This window comes from Lactuca virosa, chromosome 4 (genome assembly GCF_052849685.1).
Source record: "Lactuca virosa cultivar CGN04683 chromosome 4, Lactuca_virosa_CGN04683_v6, whole genome shotgun sequence".
Taxonomy (NCBI): Eukaryota; Viridiplantae; Streptophyta; class Magnoliopsida; order Asterales; family Asteraceae; genus Lactuca; species Lactuca virosa.
Window position 1 is genome coordinate 432,560,001 of NC_136429.1, and position 22,657 is coordinate 432,582,657.

General features: G+C 34.6%; 2 protein-coding genes across 2 annotated transcripts; one reads left to right on the forward strand and one right to left on the reverse strand.

The window, feature by feature from the left end:
• The first annotated feature begins 9,864 nt into the window (after positions 1-9,864).
• On the forward strand, positions 9,865-17,535 carry LOC145109052 (nodulation receptor kinase-like). The gene is made up of 15 exons (XM_079046158.1): positions 9,865-10,204; positions 10,836-11,337; positions 11,456-11,928; positions 12,025-12,175; positions 12,270-12,341; positions 12,437-12,505; positions 12,624-12,695; positions 12,796-12,867; positions 13,048-13,223; positions 14,523-14,752; positions 15,266-15,392; positions 16,045-16,113; positions 16,195-16,384; positions 16,462-16,594; positions 16,824-17,535. The coding sequence occupies exons 1-15, from the start codon at positions 10,108-10,110 to the stop codon at positions 17,169-17,171; spliced, it is 2,781 nt and encodes a 926-aa protein (XP_078902284.1). The 5' UTR covers positions 9,865-10,107; the 3' UTR covers positions 17,172-17,535.
• Positions 17,536-19,901: 2,366 nt separating this feature from the next.
• BRK1 (BRICK1) lies at positions 19,902-20,829 on the reverse strand. The gene is made up of 2 exons (XM_079046159.1): positions 20,551-20,829; positions 19,902-20,252 (listed from the first exon to the last, which is right to left on the reverse strand). Exons 1-2 carry the CDS (start codon positions 20,681-20,683, stop codon positions 20,128-20,130), a joined length of 258 nt encoding a protein of 85 aa, XP_078902285.1. The 5' UTR covers positions 20,684-20,829; the 3' UTR covers positions 19,902-20,127.
• Between the last annotated feature and the right edge of the window lie 1,828 nt (positions 20,830-22,657).

Here is a 22,657-nt window from a genome sequence, read left to right on the forward strand (position 1 = left end):
ATGATCATAATTGTGTTGCTTAGATAAATCTTACATAGCTCACTTATAATCAATAACTAATTATGTGTTTTGCTTATGTGTGACCATAGAAGGTAGTTCAAGAATTGGTAAAAAGATTAGTAAATATGGACTTGAATTGCTAATTACATAATAACTGGTGACCAACTTTGATAACCCATAATTATTAGCTAAACATAAATAAAGAAGTGGATTCGAACTAGACAGGAGTGTTTTTAATTAATTGATTGAATTCTGTGAATTAAGTTCGTCTGATCTTGCAAAATCAGATAAAACCCTTTTAAACTGTTAATAACTAGGTTAATTTAGTAGTAAGTAGATTAATTAGTTAACATCGTTCCCTGTGATGGACACCCAACTTACCCAACTATTCTATAATTCGACTAGGTACACTGCCTAGGTGTATTTTAGTTAGTTAAGTTAGTTAGGTTATAAATATAAAATTAGTGGGTACTTTTGTGAACATCAATAATGAAGTTGGTGGAATAAATGCTTTCTTTAATAATGTGTTTTATTTTAAAGCATTACCTTGTGATGGTGTGTATGAAGCTGTGTCTGTTGTAGATAATTCAGGAAATAATGTGTTGTGTATTGATTCTACTAATGATAATAACTTGGATAAAGCATCATTATGGCATTGTCGTCTTGGACATGTAAGCAAGAAACGCATAAGCCAACTCCAAAAGGATGGAGTCTTGGAGTCATTTGACCTAAAGTCAGATGATAGTTGTGAATCATGTTTGCTTGGAAAAATGACAAAGTCACCCTTCACAGGTTCGTGTGCTAGGGGTGACGGTTTGTTGGATCTAGTGCACACGGATGTGTGTGGACCCTTCAAAACTACCACAAGGGATGCTAATCGTTATTATGTGACTTTTACAGATTATTATAGTAGATATGGATATGTCTACTTAATCAAGCATAAGTCAGAGACTTTCGAAAGGTTTAAAGAGTTTAAACAGGAAGTCGAAAATCAATTGGGCAGGAACATTAAGATGCTTCGATCCGATCGCAGTGGTGAGTATCTTAGTACTGAGTTCCTCGACTATCTTAGGGAATGTGGGGTTGTTTCACAATTGACACCTCCCAGGACACCACAGTTGAATGGTGTAGCTGAGAGGCGTAATCGAACCTTGTTGGACATGGTTCGTTCCATGATGAGTCGATCTACGCTACCAATCTCATTCTGGGGGTATGCCTTAGAGACTGCCGCCCATATCCTTAATCTGGTCCCTACAAAGAAGGTTGCCAAAACACCTCACGAGATGTGGACTGGAAAAGTTCCTAGTCTAGCCCACATCAAGATTTGGGGTTGCGAAGCTTTCGTGAGACGCGAGACTCACGACAAGCTCGAAGTGAGAGGTGTATTTTCATCGGCTACCCACAGAAATCCTTTGGTTACCTCTTCTACAGACCTAGTGAGAATGTGGTCTTTATAGCAAGGAGGGGTGTCTTTCGAGAGAGAGAGAGTTCATAAGCAAAGGAAACAGTTGGAGGCAAATTGACGTTGAAGAAATTCAAGAGTCAAGTGGTGAAGGAACCTCAAACCCTAGCAGTCAACTTGAGGAGGAAACTCATGTTGATCCAATTGACAAGTTTGTACCTTTGAGGCGTTCCACAAGGGTTAGGAATGCACCTGAGCACTACTATGGTTTCCATATTACTGCGGAAGATGAGACACTTATCAGTGATGAGACACTGGTAAGTCTAGATGAACCTAACAGCTCTGCGGAAGCCATGGCAGGCCTGATTCTGCTAAATGGAAAGAGGCAATGGACAGCGAGATACAGTCCATGTATGACAATCAAGTTTGGAACTTGGTTGACAATGTACCAGGTCGTAAGACAGTTGGGTTCAAATGGATCTTCAAGAAGAAGACCGACATGGATGGCAATGTACACACTTATAAGGCGCGACTGGGTGTAAAGGGCTTTTCTCAAACTCCAGGAGTTGATTAAGATGAGACCTTTTCACCAGTAGCCAAGATTAAGTCTATTAGGGTATTGTTATCCATTGCTGCATTTCATGACTATGAAATATGGCAAATGGATGTCAAAACAGCTTTCCTCAATGGAAAGTTGGTTGAGGATGTTTACATGAATCAGCCAGAGGGTTTTGTCAGCACAGAGCACCCTAATAAGGTGTGTAAGCTTGAGAAATCCATTTATGGATTAAAGCAAGCACCTCGGAGATGGAATCTTTGCTTTGATGAGAAAGTCAAAGAGTTTGGCTTTTCGAGGAGTGAAGATGAATCTTGTGTATATGTCAAGGCTAGTGGGAGTATAGTTAGCTTTTTGGTATTGTATGTAGATGACATACTACTCATAGGAAATGACATCCCAACCTTGCAGGAAGTGAAGTCCTGGCTTGGGAAGTGTTATGCTATGAAGGACCTAGGAGAAGCTGCCTATATTCTAGGGATAAAGATTTTGAGAGACCGGAGTAAAAGACTAATTGGACTTAGTCAGAGTACATACTTGGATAAAGTGTTGAAGAGATTCAGCATGCAAGATTCCAAGAAAGGAGAGTTACCTATCCAGACTAACGCTAGATTGAGTAAGACTCAGAGCCCGAGTACCGAGGTTGAGATAGAAGAAATGAGTCGAGTACCTTATGCTTCTGCAGTAGGCTCGATCATGTATGCTATGACCTGCACTTGTCCTGATGTAGCCTTTGCTTTGAGCATGGTTAGCAGGTATCAAGGGAACCCTGGTAAGGCTCACTGGACTGCGGAAAGAACATTCTCAATTACCTGCGGAGGACTAAGGACTGGGTCCTTACCCTTGGTGGGAGTGATGAATTGAGAGTTGTAGGGTATAGTGATGCTAGTTTCCATGCTGATAGGGATAATTTTCGCTCTTAGTCGGGCTGGGTCTTTACCTTAAACGGAGGAGCAATTTCTTGGAAAAGTTCTAAGCAGGAGACAGTGGCTGATTCAACTTGCGAATCAAAGTATATAGCGGCAAGCGAGGCAGGAAAGGAGGCGATATGGCTAAAGAACTTCATTGGAGACCTTAGAGTTGTACCATATATAAAGGGGCCCATAGAAATTTTATGTGATAGTGAAAGTGTTGTTGCCTTAGCAAAGGAACCAAGGGATCATGGGAGATCCAGACACATTGACAGAAATTATCATTTCATCATACATCGAATAGAAGAAGGACTCCTCGTGGCAAAGAGGGTATCATCGAATGAGAACCCAGCAGATCCCCTCACGAAGGGACTGAGTAGGGCTAAGCATCTCCAGCACGCAAGGAGCATAGGGCTGAAGGATGATATTAGTTTTAGTAGTTAGATGGTTTTGAAATTTGTAAAGTGTTATTGATATTTGATGATAAATAAAAGTTGTGTTTATTTATGAGTAAAGTGTTGCTATCTTTTGTCAATCGTTTACTATTATTTCTTTTGCATGTTTTGACTTCCAGAATATTTATGTTGTGTTTTACATATTATTCAAATTATCCACAGTTGGTCATATGTTGGAAGTAGATATGAATTAAGACTGTCCTGAGTTGGTTGTAGAGGTCTAAGATGTTGGACATGGCCTCAACACTCATGAGTACTCATAAGTTCTGAGTATTGGATTCAACCCACGCTCGTTGGTATCACTTCATGGAATTTATCTCAAGTGATCGCGAGACAGTAATATCATATAAGTCTTCAAACCTAGAGATATGTATTGTTGTCTATGAGTTGGTTATACATTGATCGTGCGAAAATGCATTGGTAACTCGATGTTATAAAACGTGCGTTTGTGTGTGATTTAACAAGTAGTAGAACAAGCATATGAGTCGAAGTTTATCTGTTCCTTCTTGGATTAGAAGCGATATCTGGGCCTCTCGATGATTTTGTTTTGACCTATGTACCGGGCCCGGTCAGAACTAAGTTGATGTGTCCAATTAAGTTATATGCCAAACAAATCGGAAATCGGGAAACAAACTGCTGGACAAAAGTAAGACATTGTTCCATGTATTTGTCCGGCTGATATCTAGAACAGAGGACTATATGATCACTTATCATAAATGGCGTATCATCATCTTCTCAGTTCCGAGAAACCTTGAAAAGAGCTACGATTGCTGATCGGTTCCTGAAGTCATACTTGCAGTTATAGTTATTAGACTTATCCAAGTGGGAGACTGTTGGATAAGGTGTCTAAGTCCATAACTATTTCTGCTATGTACTTGACCCGACCCGACATGGTCCATTTGGGTTGCATGGCATCATGCATTTGGATAGACTAAATGAGAGAAATAACACTTGTGGTTTATTAATATATTATTAGCTCTAATATATTAATAGTATTATTTAATTAATATTGATCAAGAATTAATTTGGAATTAATTAAGTGATCAAAAGATGACTAATTAAATGTATGGGTTGATTATGTAAATCATCCATAACTTGTATAGTGGGGTAAAATGCTCCATGGATTATCAAGTTGGGTTAAACCCATTGGATGCTCCATGGAGGCTCCATGGGAGTTACAAACCCATGGGTCATGGAAATGAAGAGTCATGTCACATTAGGGTTTACATGGTGTAACCCTAGATGTGACACACTATATAAGGAACATGATACTCACCAAAATCGGTTACACTAAGAACAAGAGAGGGTAAGCCGATTTTTACAAGTTTTATACATTCTCTAAAGTTATTCCAAAGCATTTGGTGTTGTGTGAAACATTTGAGGCATCACACTTGGGGTGCTAGGCTCTCAAGGTTTTCAAGGAATCATAACAACTACAAGGTATGTAATTCTAGCCATCTTTTATGATTAAAGTTCCCCATGTATGCTAGATAGGACTATGAACCTTGGAAAAAGTATTTTGCATGTATTTTAGACAAACATAGATCCAAGGTTTTCTAGGGTTGCATGTACACTTAGGGGTGTTAGAATGCTCAAAACCCATCATGTTCTTCTCATCTAAAGCTTTGTTATAGTCTGTAAGGACAGCAATACGTGTGTCATTAAGGTTGTCTATGAAGGGCTGACAATCATGCATGTTATAATTTAGAGTTTGAATCATAAGTTTTACCTGTTCGACAATGCTGAGTGTCCCATCTTTCTCCATGTAGCAATAATTCTTTTCCATCTTTGTAGAACCATCCTCATCAGCAGTCGTTATCATACAGATCTTTCCCTTTCCTTTGATGTTGCTGATGTCCTCATCTTCATCCCCAGAGGACCAAACTTGATGGTCTCTTTTCACTTGAGCAACATACGCTCTTCCTTTTTCTTTTTCCTCCATTTCTTGAGCCATTCTGAGATAGAATGCTCTATCTTTTACTACATTTTCCTTGCAGTCTTTGGCAAAATGATTCTCTTTGTTGCACTTGTGACATATCACAATATCATTTTTATCTTCTGAGGGAGTACCGGAGTCAGTGGTTTGGATGGACTGTGGTCCCTCCTTGGATTGAGTATTTTGAGACTGCGGTGGTGGGTAAGATTTTTTAGTGAAACGAGAGTGATTGTTTTGAGAGTTAAGATTGTGGTTGAAAGTAGGCTTGTTATACTGCTGATTCTTTCGGAATGAAGGTGGTAATCGGTTGAATTGTTGACTGACAAGAGCAATTGCATTCTGAAATTCTTCTTCATCGTCATACTCTGAGTCTGCTTCATATGACTGCGGAGGGTTGTCATATGTGGTGCGGTATGATTGAGAGTGAGGAGATTGTGCTATGAGAGCAAGTGGACCACCGAAGTCTGCACAGTCTTTGAGTATCGTAGACTCTTGAGCTTGCAGTTCACCGTAGAGCTTATAAAGAGATAGAGAATGAATTTTTCTATCCCCTTGAACAATCATTTTGGAAGTTGTCCAGTGTCTACCTAAGTCGTTTAGAAACAGAAGATTTGTTTCATGGTTGCTTCGGACCGTGCCAGCATTGGATAGCTTTGTGACTATCAGATTGAATCTCTTAAAGGAATCTTCCAAACTTTCACCCGCATGAGCTTTAAAGTTATTAAACTCATTGAGTGCAGTAGTAAGCTTTTTGTCTTGAGCTTGTTCAGTTCCTTCATACAGGTTTTTAAGAACATCCCAGATCTCCTTTGCGGATTTGCAATTTATGATTATGTCGAAGTTGTCAGGCGCAACTCCACACGAGATCTCATAAAAGGCAATAGCGTCATTTTCAATTTTGTCAAGATCGTCTTTGGTGGGACGATTCATCGCTGGTTGACCTCCTCCTAGTCTGGCTGTGGCTCCATCGGTTTGTACTGGAGTTAGAACAGGAACATGAGGCCCTTCTTCAACATATCTCCATACGTCTCTTCCGAGTCTCCTCAAATATCTTTCCATTCTTTGAGACCAATGATGATATTCATTTGCCACAAGTATTGGTGCTCTATTCGAACCACCAATATTGTTTGATATATTAAGAAATAATGCATGTGCCATATTTCCTTGTTTTGAAAAGGCTTTTTTTGTTTTTTTTTTTTTTAAGAAATGAGCTTCAGTGGTATAGAAGGCTTTTTGAAACATAGAGTTTTGCTTCAATAGGCAACCACTATGGCTCTGATACCAATTGTTGAGAGAAAAACTTGAGACACACTTGAACAAACGTTAGAACAAGTATAGTTGCGGAATAGTTTATCTCAAATGATCTAAAAGCTCAACAATAATAATAAGTTAGAGTTAGATAATTAGAGAGTTAGTTACGGAAATGTAAGGAAATATAAATGACAGCAGATATTATATCAAGTATACACATAAGTTGATTCTTAACAAGGAATGCATTCAGACCAAGTTAGTAAGTTAGATCAAACTTAGTGATTAAGTCAAGAATGACTTGCTCCGTAGGGAGATAATAATCAGTTATATTTTAGTGAACTTTGAGAATAAGAAGGAGATGAGAATAATAACACAGGATATGCGATTCAAGATGCGAAGTGTTATCTGAGATGTATTGAATAAGAAAGATTGAACTCTATATATAGAGACTCAAATATTACACTTGTTCAACTATCTATGAGTAGCCATGCAAGGCATACTAGACAAAAGAGAGTATTATAATAAAAGCAGATAAAGAGCTAAACTAGAAAAACAAGATAGTGAACTGCGGATGATGATGACTTCGGATGAGGGTGCTGATTAGTGTTGACTGTGGATCTTGGTATGTTGTGGTAGACTTAGTTCAAGAGGGTCAGCTTACATGATTCAACACATTGTCCCGAATTTGACGATTCCAACTCCAAACCCAACCACTATCCCTCCATCTATCAGCAACATAACAATCCTTCACCTCTTCCAAAGCATACGGTCTTGGAAACCGTAAAGAAAGGCTCTCTTCGCCAATACAAATGTCATTCCAAAATCTAGTTTTGAAGACGAAGGAAAAAATCATTGAAAAATATTTCCCATAGATTGGTTAGTTTTTTTTTCTTTGAAATCTTGGTTGTTTTTTTAGTCATGGTTGTTTTTTTTAATCTTCGTTGTTTTTTTTTTTTTTGTTTTTTTTTAATCTTGGTTGTTATTATGTACCTTTTTTAAGAAATTAAGTATTCCTATTTTAATTCAATTTTGTGTTTATTAATCATTTTTAACTAATTCAATTTATTTTTTGAATTATAAACTTTAAAATTAAATTATTTTTATTTTTAAAAAAATAAAAATGAAAGACAATGAAATGTGACAATTCTCTGACTTTTGGTGAGTGAAAGGTGAATGAGTAGAAATATGACAAAAAAAAATGAATAGTGAGGTATGCATACACTCTCCAACCACCTATTTCAAAACATACAATCCTAATTTCTAATACATACTTGAAGTTGTTCTTATAAAAACATAAATTCAATGACTAGCTTTTCGTGTATATTTTCATAAATTGTCTAAAAAACTTGTTATTATAAAAAATATATATATATATTTATTTCTCCATAACATTTAAAAGTAGGTTTTAAAAAAAATCCAATGTAAATGGTGACGGCTTTTATGCCGCAACTTAGCTTCTAGCAAAATGGAATATTCCATCAAACACTTTGGAATATAACCAAATTAAGAAACACTGGACCCATGCCAATTCAAAATAATAATATTTATTACCTAATAATAGAAAATTACATATTCAGGCACATATCAATCATTCATTTACATGGCTTCTTATGATTGGCCTCAACTTTTTAAGAATCTTTAGACAATATTCCATCACCAAACGATTTATATCGTGCGATCACATATTTTGATGATTTATAGGACATGTACATATATATGTTATAGAGGATTTAGATTTATAGTTGATATTATATAAATGTCTCAATTAAAAATTATAGATGTCAATAAATAAAAATAAATGTTTTGACACAAAAAGATAAGCAATCCGATACCAAAATAAACAATTAATCAAATTTTAAGTCTAATGTTTACAAAATTTGTTATCATTTGTCAAACCACAAATGATTTGTACTAACGTTTTGTATTGCTTTTGATTCACACTTATTGCATGCTTTTATATTCCGTTTTGTATTTATCAAGCACTCAATTAATACTATAACTAATGTCAATAAAACAAAATTAAAAACTTTATTCCACCCAAAAAGACGACTGACATTCGATCTCCAATATATGTAAAAGATGTAAATATTATCCTCATACTCATTATTGAAATAGTCTTAGAAAATCTCTCTATTGTTTTTACATGCATTTAATTGAGACTTTTGAGACATGAACTCTCAAACTTTTCGAAAAAGTTTCAATAAAGTCCTAAAAGTTTTTTTTCTTTAACAGAAAAATCTCTATTATTTAACATTTTGTCCAAATTAATGAAAAAATCTTTTTTTACATTTGACCAGCAAATGACAGATTATATGATTTTCTCAAAATAATTAGACTTTTCTGTTAAAAAAAATTTAGGATTTTTTTGAAACTTTTTCCAAAATTTTGGGACTTCTCTGTACATTTCCCCACCTAAATGAGACAAAATTTGAAAAATTTATGTCTCATCCAAACGGTGGAACAATGCCTTGCTCATGATCTATCGTATGTGCAAAAGAAATAAATACTCTCATAATCATTGAAAATAGTCGCCAAATGCTTATCTACTATGTGTGATATGCATTGAACCAAAACTCACGGATCAAAGTTTATAATTGTTTGTCCCACCAAAAAAGAAGAAACAAAGACTCTTCCTAATCTCTCATTTGTGCAAAAGCCAAAAGATGTAAATACCCTTTTAACCATCATTCATCGGAAATTGCCTCGAAAGCTTGTCTATCATGTTTGCATTCGATCGATTGAGATTGTAGTTCGTGTGAATGAGACAAAAATTACATTCTTTTATCCCACTAAGAAAATGTAACAAAGACTCACATTTGTTTTCATATTTGTGTAAAAGACTTAAATGTCCTCCCCTCCCTATTGAAAACAATTCTAGAAAACTTGTATAATCCACTACAATCTGGTCCGATTCGAAACAACATAGTCACATAGTCACAGTATGAAAATTAACCCTAGAAAACTTGTCTAGTCGAGTTAAATATTTGAAAATAGCAATTGGTGGTTAAAAAAATAGTTGGAGAAACGTGATTGGTGGTTGAAGGTCACAATCTACGAGCTTTTAGTCGAATAAACAAAAGTTTAATGATGTCGGGATTCAAGTGTAAACAGACAAAGAGACAGACACAAGATGGACCAAGATGAAGGATTGCTCCGCCTTAACCCTACCTTAATTAATTAAAACATTAAAGATTAATTTATTATAAACAACGCCCACCTTCATCACTAAAACTAACAAACTCCAGTTAAATATTCGTTAATTATTGGAAAATTTTATCAAACTGATTGTGAAATTAATCTTAATTTATTCTAATTCAAGCTTTGCCTCTCATCTTCCTTTCAATTGCATCATCAAATACTAATCTTTTTAGTCAAACCTCTTTCTTAATCCAAGAACCCTATTGTTTCATGCTTTTTTCCTCCTCAAAATCACCAAAGATTCAAAAGGGGTTTTCCCAAAATTTGAAGTTATAATAAACCACATATTCTTTTTTTGTAAATATTTTTTAGGCTTCATCTATGATGGTGAAGAAACCCTAGTTTAAGAGTTATGAGTTTGATCATGAGATGGAAAAATTCAAATTGATTATAAGAGGATGATGGAAGGATTGAATTATCAGAATACAAGATTGGTTTGTTGTTGTGTTATAATCTGTTTCTTCATAGCCATCCAATCAACCTGTTCACAACAAGGTATGCCCAATTATCTCAAACTTTCAGTTACGAATTAGAATTATAAATTAATAGAATATTTAGTGAATAAATCATCTTCATAATTCCCCGTATTAGATGCATGCTATACAGATTTATATGTATGATCAAATTTTTTTTTGAAGTATATGCTAATTGGATATGATCCTAGGCTTGATCTTGCTAACGAAGGGTATTTTGGTCAAATCAAAATCTTTTAGAGGGCTATATCTTGATGAACACGTTAAAAGAATCAAGTAGAAAGATTTTATATTATATAGAGATATACAAGTGTAATAAATGAGAATGAGGTCGATATATGCTATAATTCAACAATTTTACATCTATGTTTTTCTTTTTTTTCTTAAGTAGTTATTTATGTATTAAGTCAAAAAGAAACACTCATATATAAGTCTAAAAAGCACCACAACTTTTAGCTAACATAGTACTCCATTAAAACTAAACTCTAAATTTTGTGAAATTTTTCTAAGTATCAAATATCAAGGATGATTTTCTCTGTTTACTCGTTCTTTCTGTATTAAGTAAAAAAAAACACTTAAACAATTTACCAGATTAAGTCATTATTAAGTGAAAAACAATACTAAACTAAAGCCAAATTCTTAATTTTGTGCAGATTTTCTAAGCATCCGGTGTTGTTCTGATTCAAAATTCACGGATCCAAAAAACAACATAACATGGGTTTCAGATAACAAATGGTTCTCAGACAATCAACAATGTCAAGACATAGTAACACCATTACAAAACATTACAACTTATGATCATGCTAGATTTTTTGGCATAAACTATGGTACTAAATGGTGTTATAACTTGCCAACAAAAAAGGGTAGAGGTTATCTAATCAGGGGTACATTCGTAACTTCACCCACAAACACGTTCTTCGATGTCTTAATTGGTACAACACCAATAGGGCGAGTTGGATCATCAGATGAAGCTGAAGTTGAAGTGATTGTAAGAGCTAATAATAATTATATCGACTTCTGTTTATTAAAAAAACAGGGAAATCCTTATATCTCCAAGATTGAATTGAGACCGTTGGATTTGGATTATGAAGAGTCTTCGAATGTTCTCAAAGTTTTACATAGAGTTGATGTTGGGAACACACGTGGAGAGATAAGGTATGTCCGTTCAGTATAAATGCTATGTTTTTTTAGGATGATAAGGGCATTTTTGTCTTTTCACACAAGAGATCAACACACCTAAAAATCTCATGGTTTCATATTTGGGCATTTTCAGGTATCCACAAGACCCGTATGATCGAATATGGAAACCGGATTCAGATTCGAACCAAAACGGAAATTCCACATTACTAAACGGGGACAAAATTGTCCAAAACAGGACAAAAACATCACCTCCAATCGAAGTTCTAAAAACGGGTCGAACCCATTTAGAGCGTTTAGAATTTATGCATAATCTTCATTCAAGCTACGAAAAGTATATTCTTCACCTCTATTTTCTTGAACTTGATGGAAATGTGAAAATAGGGCAACGGGTATTTGATGTATATATCAATGGTGAAAAGAGGCAACAAATTGATGTGATTTCTAGTGGATCAAACTATAGGGATACGTTTATGTACTTCACAGCAAATGGGTTTCTTAATTTGACCATAAAAAAAGCGTCTAATGGATCTCAGTGGGGCCCGATTTGTAATGCTTATGAAGTTTTTCAAGTTCGCCCTTCGCTTCAAGCTACTGATCAAGAAGATGGTACTTTTAAATTTTAATTCAACTTAAGTCCCTAGTTTGTTTTAAGTCATAAAATGGAAATAAAAATTTTAATTGTTTAATTTTAAAATCTTTCAGTTGATGTGATGCTAAAAATAAAAAAAGAGTTGTTAGTAGAGAATGAAGATAATGAGGTGTTAGAAAGTTGGACGGGTGACCCGTGTCTCCCACATAGTTGGAATGGTGTGAAGTGCATCCAATCGAATGGAACAACCGTCATAACTAAGCTGTGAGTTTTACTGTGTTGTGTACTGTATACTGTGTTGTGTATTGTGTACTGTATACTGTGTACTGTGTACTGGATTGTGATATTTATATTGCAGGAATTTATCTAATGGAAAATTTCGAGGAACACTAGCACAGGGAATCACTATGCTGACTCATCTTACGGAATTGTATGATATGATACTTTCCTAATTCTCTTTTTTTTTATAAAAAATAAAGTAAAAAAAAAAATGCTAGTTTCTTACATCTTGATCATGAACGACAGGAATGTGAGTAGTAATCACTTCACCAATAGTATTCCCGTATTCCCATTGTCATCCATTCTTGCCTCGATGTATGTTTCTTTCCTTTTAAAATGCATAAATATTATTATTCAATTGTTTATTATGAGAATTTAATTGGGAAAGAAAATGTTTATCCACGTTGGTAATTGATTTTAAAACATATGTTAGGGACCTACGAAACAATGAATTCATTGGAAGGATTCCAGAGTCATTTGCCTCCCTTCCAAACTTGACACAGTTGTGAGTGTTTTTAATCATTTTTACACAAATTATAAATTATAATATAAAAGAAACATTAATGAATCTAACTAACTTGACTTATTTGTGTATTCATCTTTAGATATTATGGATGCAATAAAGATTTTACCAAAGAACTTCCAACAAGTGACAATTCATCCAAACTTGATACAGAGTAAGTACTTCCATTATTAAATTTAATACATAATTAAATCGTCAAATTTTTATCTGGTAAGATATTTATAAACAAAGCTCATTGAGATCAAACACCATTTTATAAGTGACAATGTGCAATTATGGACTCGTTCTCCCATCTTTTCTTGATAAGGAGGGTAATTATGTCTTTTTGTTTCAGCAATGGGATGTGCACAAGGAAAGAATCATCACATCCACCACACACGGTTTTCATAGTCGCAATTTCAGGTGGGGCCCTTTTAGTTACGGGAGTATTTGCTTGCCTAATTTGCTTTTACAAGAAAAGGAAAAAGGCCAACAAAAAATCAAATGGGAAAACACATGCAATGACCAAAAGTGAGTACAATTTTCTCTTTCAAGATTTTATATAATTTAAAGATGCTACAAGATATTAATCAGAATATAGCATTCTACTTTCATTTTTTCCTATTACAGCGTGTTATACTTAGAAAAATCTATTAAATTATAGCAATGTCATTCAAATACAACACAATTTTCACTTCTATAATTGGATACATTTTTCAAAGTATAATGTCTTAAGTACGATGCATTAACAAGAAAAAGAAAATAGAAAGTTCAATATTGTAACAAAAAGAAACGAAAGTAAGATGCTTAAATGCCTTAAGGGAGGAGGGAGTCGTTCCCTCCCAACCCACCGAACCCAATGAACCCGTTGCCACATCAGTTTTTCTCTTTGATTTTTCTTCATCTTTCCCAACCCACAACACACGGAAATCCTATCTTTCTCAACCCACTCAACCCACTCAATTAAAAAAAAATACAAAATAATCAAGGTAAAATCTTAATTAGCAATAGAGTTATCGCTGGTACCACTCCCTCTTTAGTCGGTTGTTTAATTGGTTTCATGAATCCACTTCATCCTCTCTCTCTACTTTCTCTCTCTCATTTTCTCTTGTACAGTGTGTTTTAAGATTTGTACATTAGTTGTTTAGTATTTTTTTTAATTGAGTGGGTTGAATGACTTGAGAAAGATAGGATTTTCGTATGTTGTGGGTTGGGAAAGATGAAGAAAAATCAAAGAGAAAAGTTGATGTGGCAGTGGGTTCATTGGGTTCGGTGGGTTGGGAGGGAACGACTCCCTCCTCCCTAATAAACGGAAGTATAAAGCTATTTCTTGCATTTATCCACCTATAAAACAGGTTAAATGCAAGAAATAGCAACATATGTTCATTGATTTCTCCATTGTAGCAATCTAGTTTTATTTTTTCCTATTATAGCATTATACTTTGAAAAATCTATCATATTATAATGCCATCCAAATACAACTGTCATAATTAGGTAGATTTTTCAAAGTATAATGTCCTAATAAAAAAATAAAATAAACGTACAATATAATGCTACAATTAGGTAGATTTTTCAAAGTATAATGTCCTAATAAAAAAAATAAAATAAATGTACAATACAATGCTACAATTAGGCAGATTTTTCAAAGTATAATGTCCTAATAAGAAAAATAAAATAAACGTACAATATAATGCTACAATTAGGTATATTTTTCAAAATATAATGCCTTAATAAGAAAAAGTTTAAAAGTACAATGTTGTAATAGAGAAAAACAAAAGTATGTTGCTATTTCTTGCAATTACCCTTACAAACACCCAAACTAAATTGCAGATGCAATTTATGCAATGCCAAGTAGCAATGAAGATAGTAGTTTGAAGACAATATCCATAGAGTGTTATACTCTTGAACAAATAGAAAGTGCAATACAACATTATAAAACATTAATAGGTGAAGGAGGATTTGGATCGGTTTATCGTGGGACCCTACAAGATGGTAAAGAAGTAGCTGTAAAAGTCCGGTCAGCAACTTCAACACAAGGAACCCGTGAATTTGATAATGAGGTGAAGTAATTTTTCAATTTTTAGACAATTTTATACAAACTTTTTTGGTAATATTAATTAAAATGAAAAAAATGGGATAAAGAGTAGCTAAAACATGATAGAAAAAAGGGCTAGTTACATAAAGGGTTAATAACATTATTTTTGGGCTAACAAACTATTTTCAATATATCCAAAATACCATTTTACACGATTTATTTATTATAGAGAGAGGTAACCCAATATGTAAGTTGTTCCAAATTGGTCACTAAGACATGCTACAGTAGGTTATGTTACCCAATTTTTATTTTGGCCTATGTTTTATTTTTTTAACGAATTTGGTCCCACTTGTCAAAAGGTGATCTTTTTGTGATATGAACTTCCCATTTTGATGATTAGCCCTAAAAAAATCTCCACTATAATTTCATATCAAATTTTGCTTCATAATTCTTATTATTATTCATAAGTTCAAATTGTTTATATTTTATTGTTATCATATTGTTGACTAAATAAATCTATTGACAATTTCATCTACAGCTAACACTTCTATCGGCCATTCGACATGAAAATTTGGTCCCTCTTCTTGGCTATTGTTGTGAAAATGATCAACAAATTCTTGTTTACCCATTTATGTCAAATGGGTCCCTACAAGATCGGCTTTATGGTATGTGTTAAGTTATTTTCATTTTATTTTTATTAGAGTAAATTACAGAAATCATCCCTGCAGTATATCCAAAATTATAGGTTTGGTCCCTTGCCGACTTTTTTTAACCTTTCTAGTCCCGGGAAGTATCAATTGACAATTGTCATCCTTTTCATTCCTTATGCAAACACATCCATTTTCTTCGGTTAAGCCCCGCCATGTGCAAAACACATGAGGGCATTTATGTCTTTTTGGTAAGCCTTTAATCAATCATCATTGTATTTCATAAATAATCCGTAAAAGAGTAAAAATCGGTTAATCACTCCTTTTCTTTTTCAAACGCACTCCCTTTTTCTTCATCATCTTCTCTCGAGTACAACTTCAAAACCCTAATTTTGACATATTTGCAACAATGGTGAATCGGTAATGTACACCTCATCTACCTAAAAAGACGAAAATGCCCTCACATGTTTCAATATGGAAAGTCTTAACTATAAGAAAATGGACATCGTCAGCATAAGGGACAAAAGGGTGGCAAGTGATGTTTTCAAGACCAGAAAGGTTTTAAAAAAATCGATCCATAATTTTGGACAGACCACAGGGACGATTTTGTAATTTACTCTTTTCATTATTTTAATACCATTTTTACCCTTGCTTCATTGTATCTTCATAGGTGATGCGTCAAAAAGGAGAGCTCTAGACTGGCCAACAAGACTCTCAATAGCTTTAGGATCTGCTCGAGGTAATTCTATATATTTATTTACTTGTAAGCAAAATATTATAATAATTATAATAATACTAAAAGGACAGTTTTACCCTCCAGGTTTGACATATCTTCATACATTTTCGGGGCGTTGTGTCATACATAGGGACGTGAAATCAAGTAACATTCTTTTGGATGATAGTATGTGTCCTAAAGTTGCCGATTTTGGATTTTCCAAATATGCCCCTCAAGAAGGTGATAGTGGTGCTTCCCTTGAAGTAAGGGGGACAGCTGGATACTTGGATCCAGAGTAAGTACAAGTTTTTTCATTTTTTTTTAAATCACAAAACTCATGATGTTTTTTTTTTTTTTTGTGTGTAATTTAAGGTATTATTCAACGCAACATTTGTCTGCAAAGAGTGATGTTTTTAGCTATGGAGTTGTGTTGCTTGAAATGATAACTGGTCGTGAACCACTTAATATCCACAGGCCAAGAAATGAGTGGAGCTTGGTAGAATGGGTATGCTTGAATTTCTTTTTAATTTTTTTTATTAAGAAAATTTTAAACAGTTATTCATTCTTTTTAAAATTGTTGCACTTTAAAACTTCTACCTAGTAATTAAAATTGCTTTGAATTTGGATAACATTGCTAGATTTTTCAAAATACAATGTTGTAACACAAAAAAACAAAAGTATATACATTGCTATTTCTTGCGTTTAATCAGATTGATTTACAAAATTCTATGTAGGCAAAACCGTATATAAGGAATTCAAGAATTGAGGAAATAGTGGATCCAAGCATAAAAGGAGGATACCACACGGAAGCCATGTGGCGAGTTGTGGAAGTAGCATTAGCATGTATCGAGCCCTTCTCAGCTTATAGACCTTCCATGATTGACATTGTTCGTGAGCTTGAAGATGCTTTGATAATTGAAAACAATGCATCCGAATATATGAGATCGTTAGATAGCTTTGGAGGGTCCAATCGGTTCTCTATCGAGAGACCAATTACTATTTTACCCTTACCCTTACCCACTCCAACTCCATCGGAACTATCATCTCTCCAATCACAACCTACCCCTCCACAACCAAGATAAATAATATTAAGTAAATATGCGGGAGTCTGAGCAGTTGCAGTGTGGGAGTTTCAATTCTAATGTGGATTGGACTCATTGTGGAGATCAGGTCACTGTGTACCTGATTTACATCTCACATGATGGTCTAAAAACAAGGTGATGTGGGCCAGCTTAAGGGTTTGTGGAAGAATAATGTTAAGTAAATATGTGTAATTTCTTGATTTTGTTTCTACAACTACTTAATATCAGTTGATTCCAATCTTGTAGATTTTATCGAAGAAAAAGTCGGAGTTTAGCATAGTGGTATAAGTTCATGAATGTGTAATCCATTAATTTCAACTATTGCACTAGTAGTAAGGTATATGGAGAGGGTATTTTCAGAATATTTAGGTTTTTGTCAATGATTATTCAACCATATGTTGTCTATTCATCATAATGTGTACACCATAACTCCAAAGAAAACATTAAAATAGGTAAGTTATTATAGAAAGGACAAAGCATCGGTAAGTCATGAGTAACAAATGTTTAATCGGGAATCAAAGAAACATTTCCAAAAGAAAAAAAAAAAGCTCAATTAGATGCTAATATTCCAAGTTCTACCTCCCAAATCTTAAATCTTGAAAAAACGACATACGCTTTTGTTTTCACAATATTTAGTAATGTTTGGAATATGATACAGAAAGACAGATTGAAATAGGAGAATCAACAAAGTGAATATTTGCTCGATAAGAGGACAGTATATGGAACTCAAACAAGAGAAGAACAAGAATATAATAACAACGTAGTTGAAATAAGGCCAAATAAGTATGATGAATAGATTAAGGTTAAAAGCACCAGACACCACAAGAACATAAAATAGATGAATAAAAGAAGTCGATAAAACCTGCATACAATATTCTTCAAATGGTCTTTGCATGCTTGCCCTAGCGGTAAGAAGGTAAGAATCCATAAGTGAGTCTTAGGTTGAAGTATATGTTTTTCTACGGGACATTGTGACTCACATCCCCATATTAGACGTGGGATTCAAGGAGGGGTTGCAGTTGCATAAAAGTTCAACACTTGGAACATACATTTTCGCTTTGATATTGGTTGAGATTTCTCATGGCATTCAGAGAGAGGTGCCACAGTGTATGCTTTTACCCATGACATTGTGTTTGAGACAATGACAACGTCGAGAAAGAAAAAAAAAAGGGGGGGGGGGGTATACATTGGTACATTTAAGATGGAACGCTTTTGGTGCAATTTCAATGGGGAGCACAAGGTTGAGGGAGTAGAAGTCTTACTTTGGGGACTAACTGGTAAGTACTCACCCAAATAAGTTGGTTAAGGATTGTGTTATTCACCGCATAAAGGTGAGATAGTTAAGGTGAAGGGAGACAACTACAAGGTCTCTTTTAAACTAAACGGAAGTTTCTACACGGTGGCAATTAGGCAACTAAGATATATTGATATCAATGTTGGCCATTAAAGAAGGAGATAAAAGTTGTGGAAATGAGGATGCTTTGGTGGACATGTGATAAGACAATGTTGAGCGATATACCGAATGTTGTATCATAGATTTGAGTGAGATTTGAATTGGGAGCTGTGTCAATCACCGAAAACTTGATGGAAGGGTGATCGGTGCTTTGGACATGTTTAGAGGAGGCAACTACCAACCTCGGGTGACAACCGAGGAGGAAGTGGGAAGACATTGTAAGATTAGACATGAAAGAGTTGGCTCTTTCTGAGGATACTCATATAGGAGGGAGTGGAGACATAAAACGAGGCAGTGGAGTAGTATAGATTTCTTGTCACTTAATTTATTTTTATGTGCATTTAGGTATCTATCTATTTATTTATTCCCTTTTTTTTACTATCAGTTCTATCCCTTGTAAGCGTTTGTTACGATCATGGCAAACAATATCTCACTTCACTATCGTTAATAATATCAGATAAGAAGGTTAACATATTTAATGTATATATAAATACAACGGTACATCAATTATTGTTTTCCTATATTTCCATCTTGTTATTCATATTGGATCTAAGGCGCTATTTGATAACCTCTAAATGGAATGATTAAGAGGTCGCCTCTGAATTGATCGGCATTCATACAGCCTCTGAATGGTTGAAAACCCTACATTCTCTTAACCATTAAGAGGTTGGAATCATTCAGCACTAAATGGTTTGGTTTTATCAAACAGCCCTAACTTTACTAAAGTGATCTCTGTGTGCTTGAAAGCAATAAAAGTATTGATTTAAAATCAACATACCTTAATAAGGACTACTTACCAGAGTTTAAGTGACCTCTAGAGTCTAGAACTCATGCCATATTAAAGAATTAGATTTCAGAAGTTTATATATTTCTTCTTTGCCCAAAATGTTTTTTGAGACATGAAAGTGTATTCATACATATATAATCTATGCACCTCTTGCAGCATATAAACTCACCACAACGTTAATTTATCACAAACAAGAAGCCATGATCAGAATTCATTATTCTAGTCACTGAAACTTGTTTGCCATTTATCATTACAAATGAAAGGTTTTGCAAATAAATAGGGGCATATAAGTGATTAACAACTTTTACAAGGAAAATAAGACCTGGAGATTCTTATACAGTTATATCTTGCAACTATCACAGCCATTATATCATAGAAAGTCATTTGTTCTATAATCTTCAATAAACCAATAAAATCAATCAATGATCTATATCAGATATGCATGAGCAAGACTGAAGTTAATGTGATGCATAAGGAAGGCACAACAAACTGCATTCAAATCTTCATTGAGATAAAAAGTGATATGAAAACAAAGAGAAGGGAACTCTTCCAATTACAAAATGCACAGATCAGCTACATGAATAAATATATGGAAAAATAGGCAAAAAAAACTTCATACGTATCATACTGGATTTTGAACAAGCTTAATCACCTCACATTCTGATGTAGCCCTTTGTTTTTGCTTTTTTTTATCTACGATGCCATAGTCGAGTGAATCAAGTCTTGAATAAATTTGGATTGGCTGTAGCAGTACTCACTTGTACTTCAAGCATTTCTAGACGACGCTCTAGTGTATCAAGTTTCTCATTCAGAGATGCCAATTTGCTCTTTGTTGTAGCCTCTGAAAGCGAAAAATGTATTCCATTAATACACAAGAGCAATTAGATTTAATCTACACAATTTACAGAAAAAAAGCACCAAAATTTTAGTGGATGTTCCATGTGTATCTCTCCATTCAATTGGCAAGTGAAATTTTGGAGATATCAGCAACACAAATCCAAACGAAACAAGGAACCTCCGCAGCCCAATCGTTCGATGGAAATTCGTCTAATAGATCAGTAGATCACAATTACGAGTATACAACGAACTCCAATTAAGTCAATGAAAACCGAAATCATCGAGATCAAGTGAGGATTTACCGAATTGAACAAGGAAATCGAAGAGTTGACGAACGTTGAGGGAGATGTGGGAAATGAATTCTCGATTCTCCCAATCAGCTTGTACTGCTATCCCTACGTTGACTGCATTCGTTATTCCTCCAGCTCGAGCCATTTCTTTGTCGATTGATTCCGATTGCTTGATTCAACTGCTGTTTAGATGAATCGGTAAATCGGTGATGATGATTTCTTCTTGTTGTGTGTTGTGTGAGTTAAGCGAAGGATTCGAAGCCAAACATGATTGTGATTTTTCAGGTCAGTGCTCGTCAAAAGGGGAAATAAATATATTTCAAGAAAGCCCCTCTAACTTCAGGAAAGTCTAACAAAGTCCCTCACGTTTCATATACTACAGTACTACTACGTGAAGGGAGGAGACATAAAAGTATATCGATTGTCAACTATATTAAAAATAAATAAATAAAATAAAAAGCTCATATTTCTTTTTCAGGAAAAAAAAACACTATGTATTTTATTCAAACTTTTTGTAAAAGCCTATTAATCGGTTAATTTTATTGATGTGACAGTATTTGATGATCACATGGGTAATCCATATCATCCATATCAAAAGATAAACCTCATTACAATAATTATTTGGTTGATGAGTTTTAACTTGTGGTATATTTATAAGAGGTCAAAATGATGATATGGATCATTCGTGTAATCATTCACATCACAAGTTATTGTTGGGTTATTGACTCGAGATCTACCGAGCACATCATCCATGATGCTAATATTCTTTAAAATAAAACTAGCAATCATTTTGAAACACCGGTTGTCATTCCCAATAGCGATATGATACGGATTGAAAGAAAAGGAGAATGTTCCTTGTAGAAGTAACTAAAATAAAAAGGGTTTTGCACATTTCCAAATTGACTTACAGTCTTTTATCCGTTAGTATGCTGAGCAAGGATCTACAATCCACCATAATCTTTTTTCCTGATTTTTGTGTGATGCGACCTTGGTCTTCGGACCGTCTCGGATGGTGGCTCTGGTCACGACGAGATGGCAATGATTGCTCCGGGAAGACCTGCGAGGTCACAACAGGAAACCGTCAGCCGTTCTCCGGGAAGAGCTCCCGGGAAAACGTTCTGACGGTCAAGTCACTGAGAGTGTATAGTGAGGGCTAGGTGGGAACAGCTTACCGTTTGAGGTGGCGGATGAGGCTTTTATACTGAGACTTCCTTGCCAGTCCGTACAGTCCGTACAGGGACAAGGTCGCCAGGTCCGACAGGAACCAATGCCTTGATTGGTTAATCGTACTTCTCGTATTGCTAGAGCTAGCGATTGGTTCTGGTAGTAATGCTCTAAGCATACTCCTTGTTGCTTGGTGTCGTTGGGTTTGTCACGGAATGGAAGGCGCCCTCTGAGGATACTCCTTGTTGCACTATATAATTACTTTTAAATTACATTTAAACAAGACTTGAACCGTCAATCACTTGGGCTAACATGTACCGTTGAATACTGTTAGACATAAGTCATTTGATACACATACACTAAGGTTCTGTTTGATAGTGCTGACTGGGAAAAGTCTGTCTAGGTAGTAACGTTTGACTGAGTAAGAAACCATGTTGTTTGGTTCTATATCTAACTGAATATGCTGACTGATGAAAAATGATCATTTTATCCTGCTGTTCTGACCAATGAAAAATGATCATTTTACCATACTATAATGGATGAAGTTGCTGAATAACTATAAAAACGTACAAAATATAAATTGCACACAAATCATTTAATCCATAAAGTAACAAAGATATTAACTCGAATACAAAAAGCATACTTTTATTTCAAGGTGATTCTTTCAAAAACCCAACAAACCTTTTTACTATAATAAATTTCTAACTTTAATTATACAAAAAAAAAAAGTTTCAATTTCTAAAAAATGAATATTCCAAACATATACAATTAAAGTACATTGTTTGGTGATATATGGTTATGTCTTTTGAATTAGAAATGTAATCTTGTTTGTTAAAGAAAATATAATATAAATAAGATGGCAAATGGGAAGGCGTTTTTATAAAAGTCCATGTAATGAATTGCACGTGCATCGTTGATATACATGTCTTTCAAATCCTAAATCAAATGAAAATCA

Excerpts from the sequence above, each read along its gene's own strand:
- LOC145109052 (XM_079046158.1), top strand. The coding sequence starts at position 10,108 with ATGATGGAAGGATTGAATTATCAGAATACAAGATTGGTTTGTTGTTGT. Across the intron at positions 12,176-12,269 it reads ACAACCGTCATAACTAAGCT|GAATTTATCTAATGGAAAAT; the intron begins GTGAGTTTTACT and ends TTTATATTGCAG. Across the intron at positions 15,393-16,044 it reads CCTACAAGATCGGCTTTATG|GTGATGCGTCAAAAAGGAGA; the intron begins GTATGTGTTAAG and ends GTATCTTCATAG.
- BRK1 (XM_079046159.1), bottom strand. The coding sequence starts at position 20,683 with ATGGCTCGAGCTGGAGGAATAACGAATGCAGTCAACGTAGGGATAGCA. Across the intron at positions 20,253-20,550 it reads CGATTTCCTTGTTCAATTCG|AGGCTACAACAAAGAGCAAA; the intron begins GTAAATCCTCAC and ends TTTCGCTTTCAG.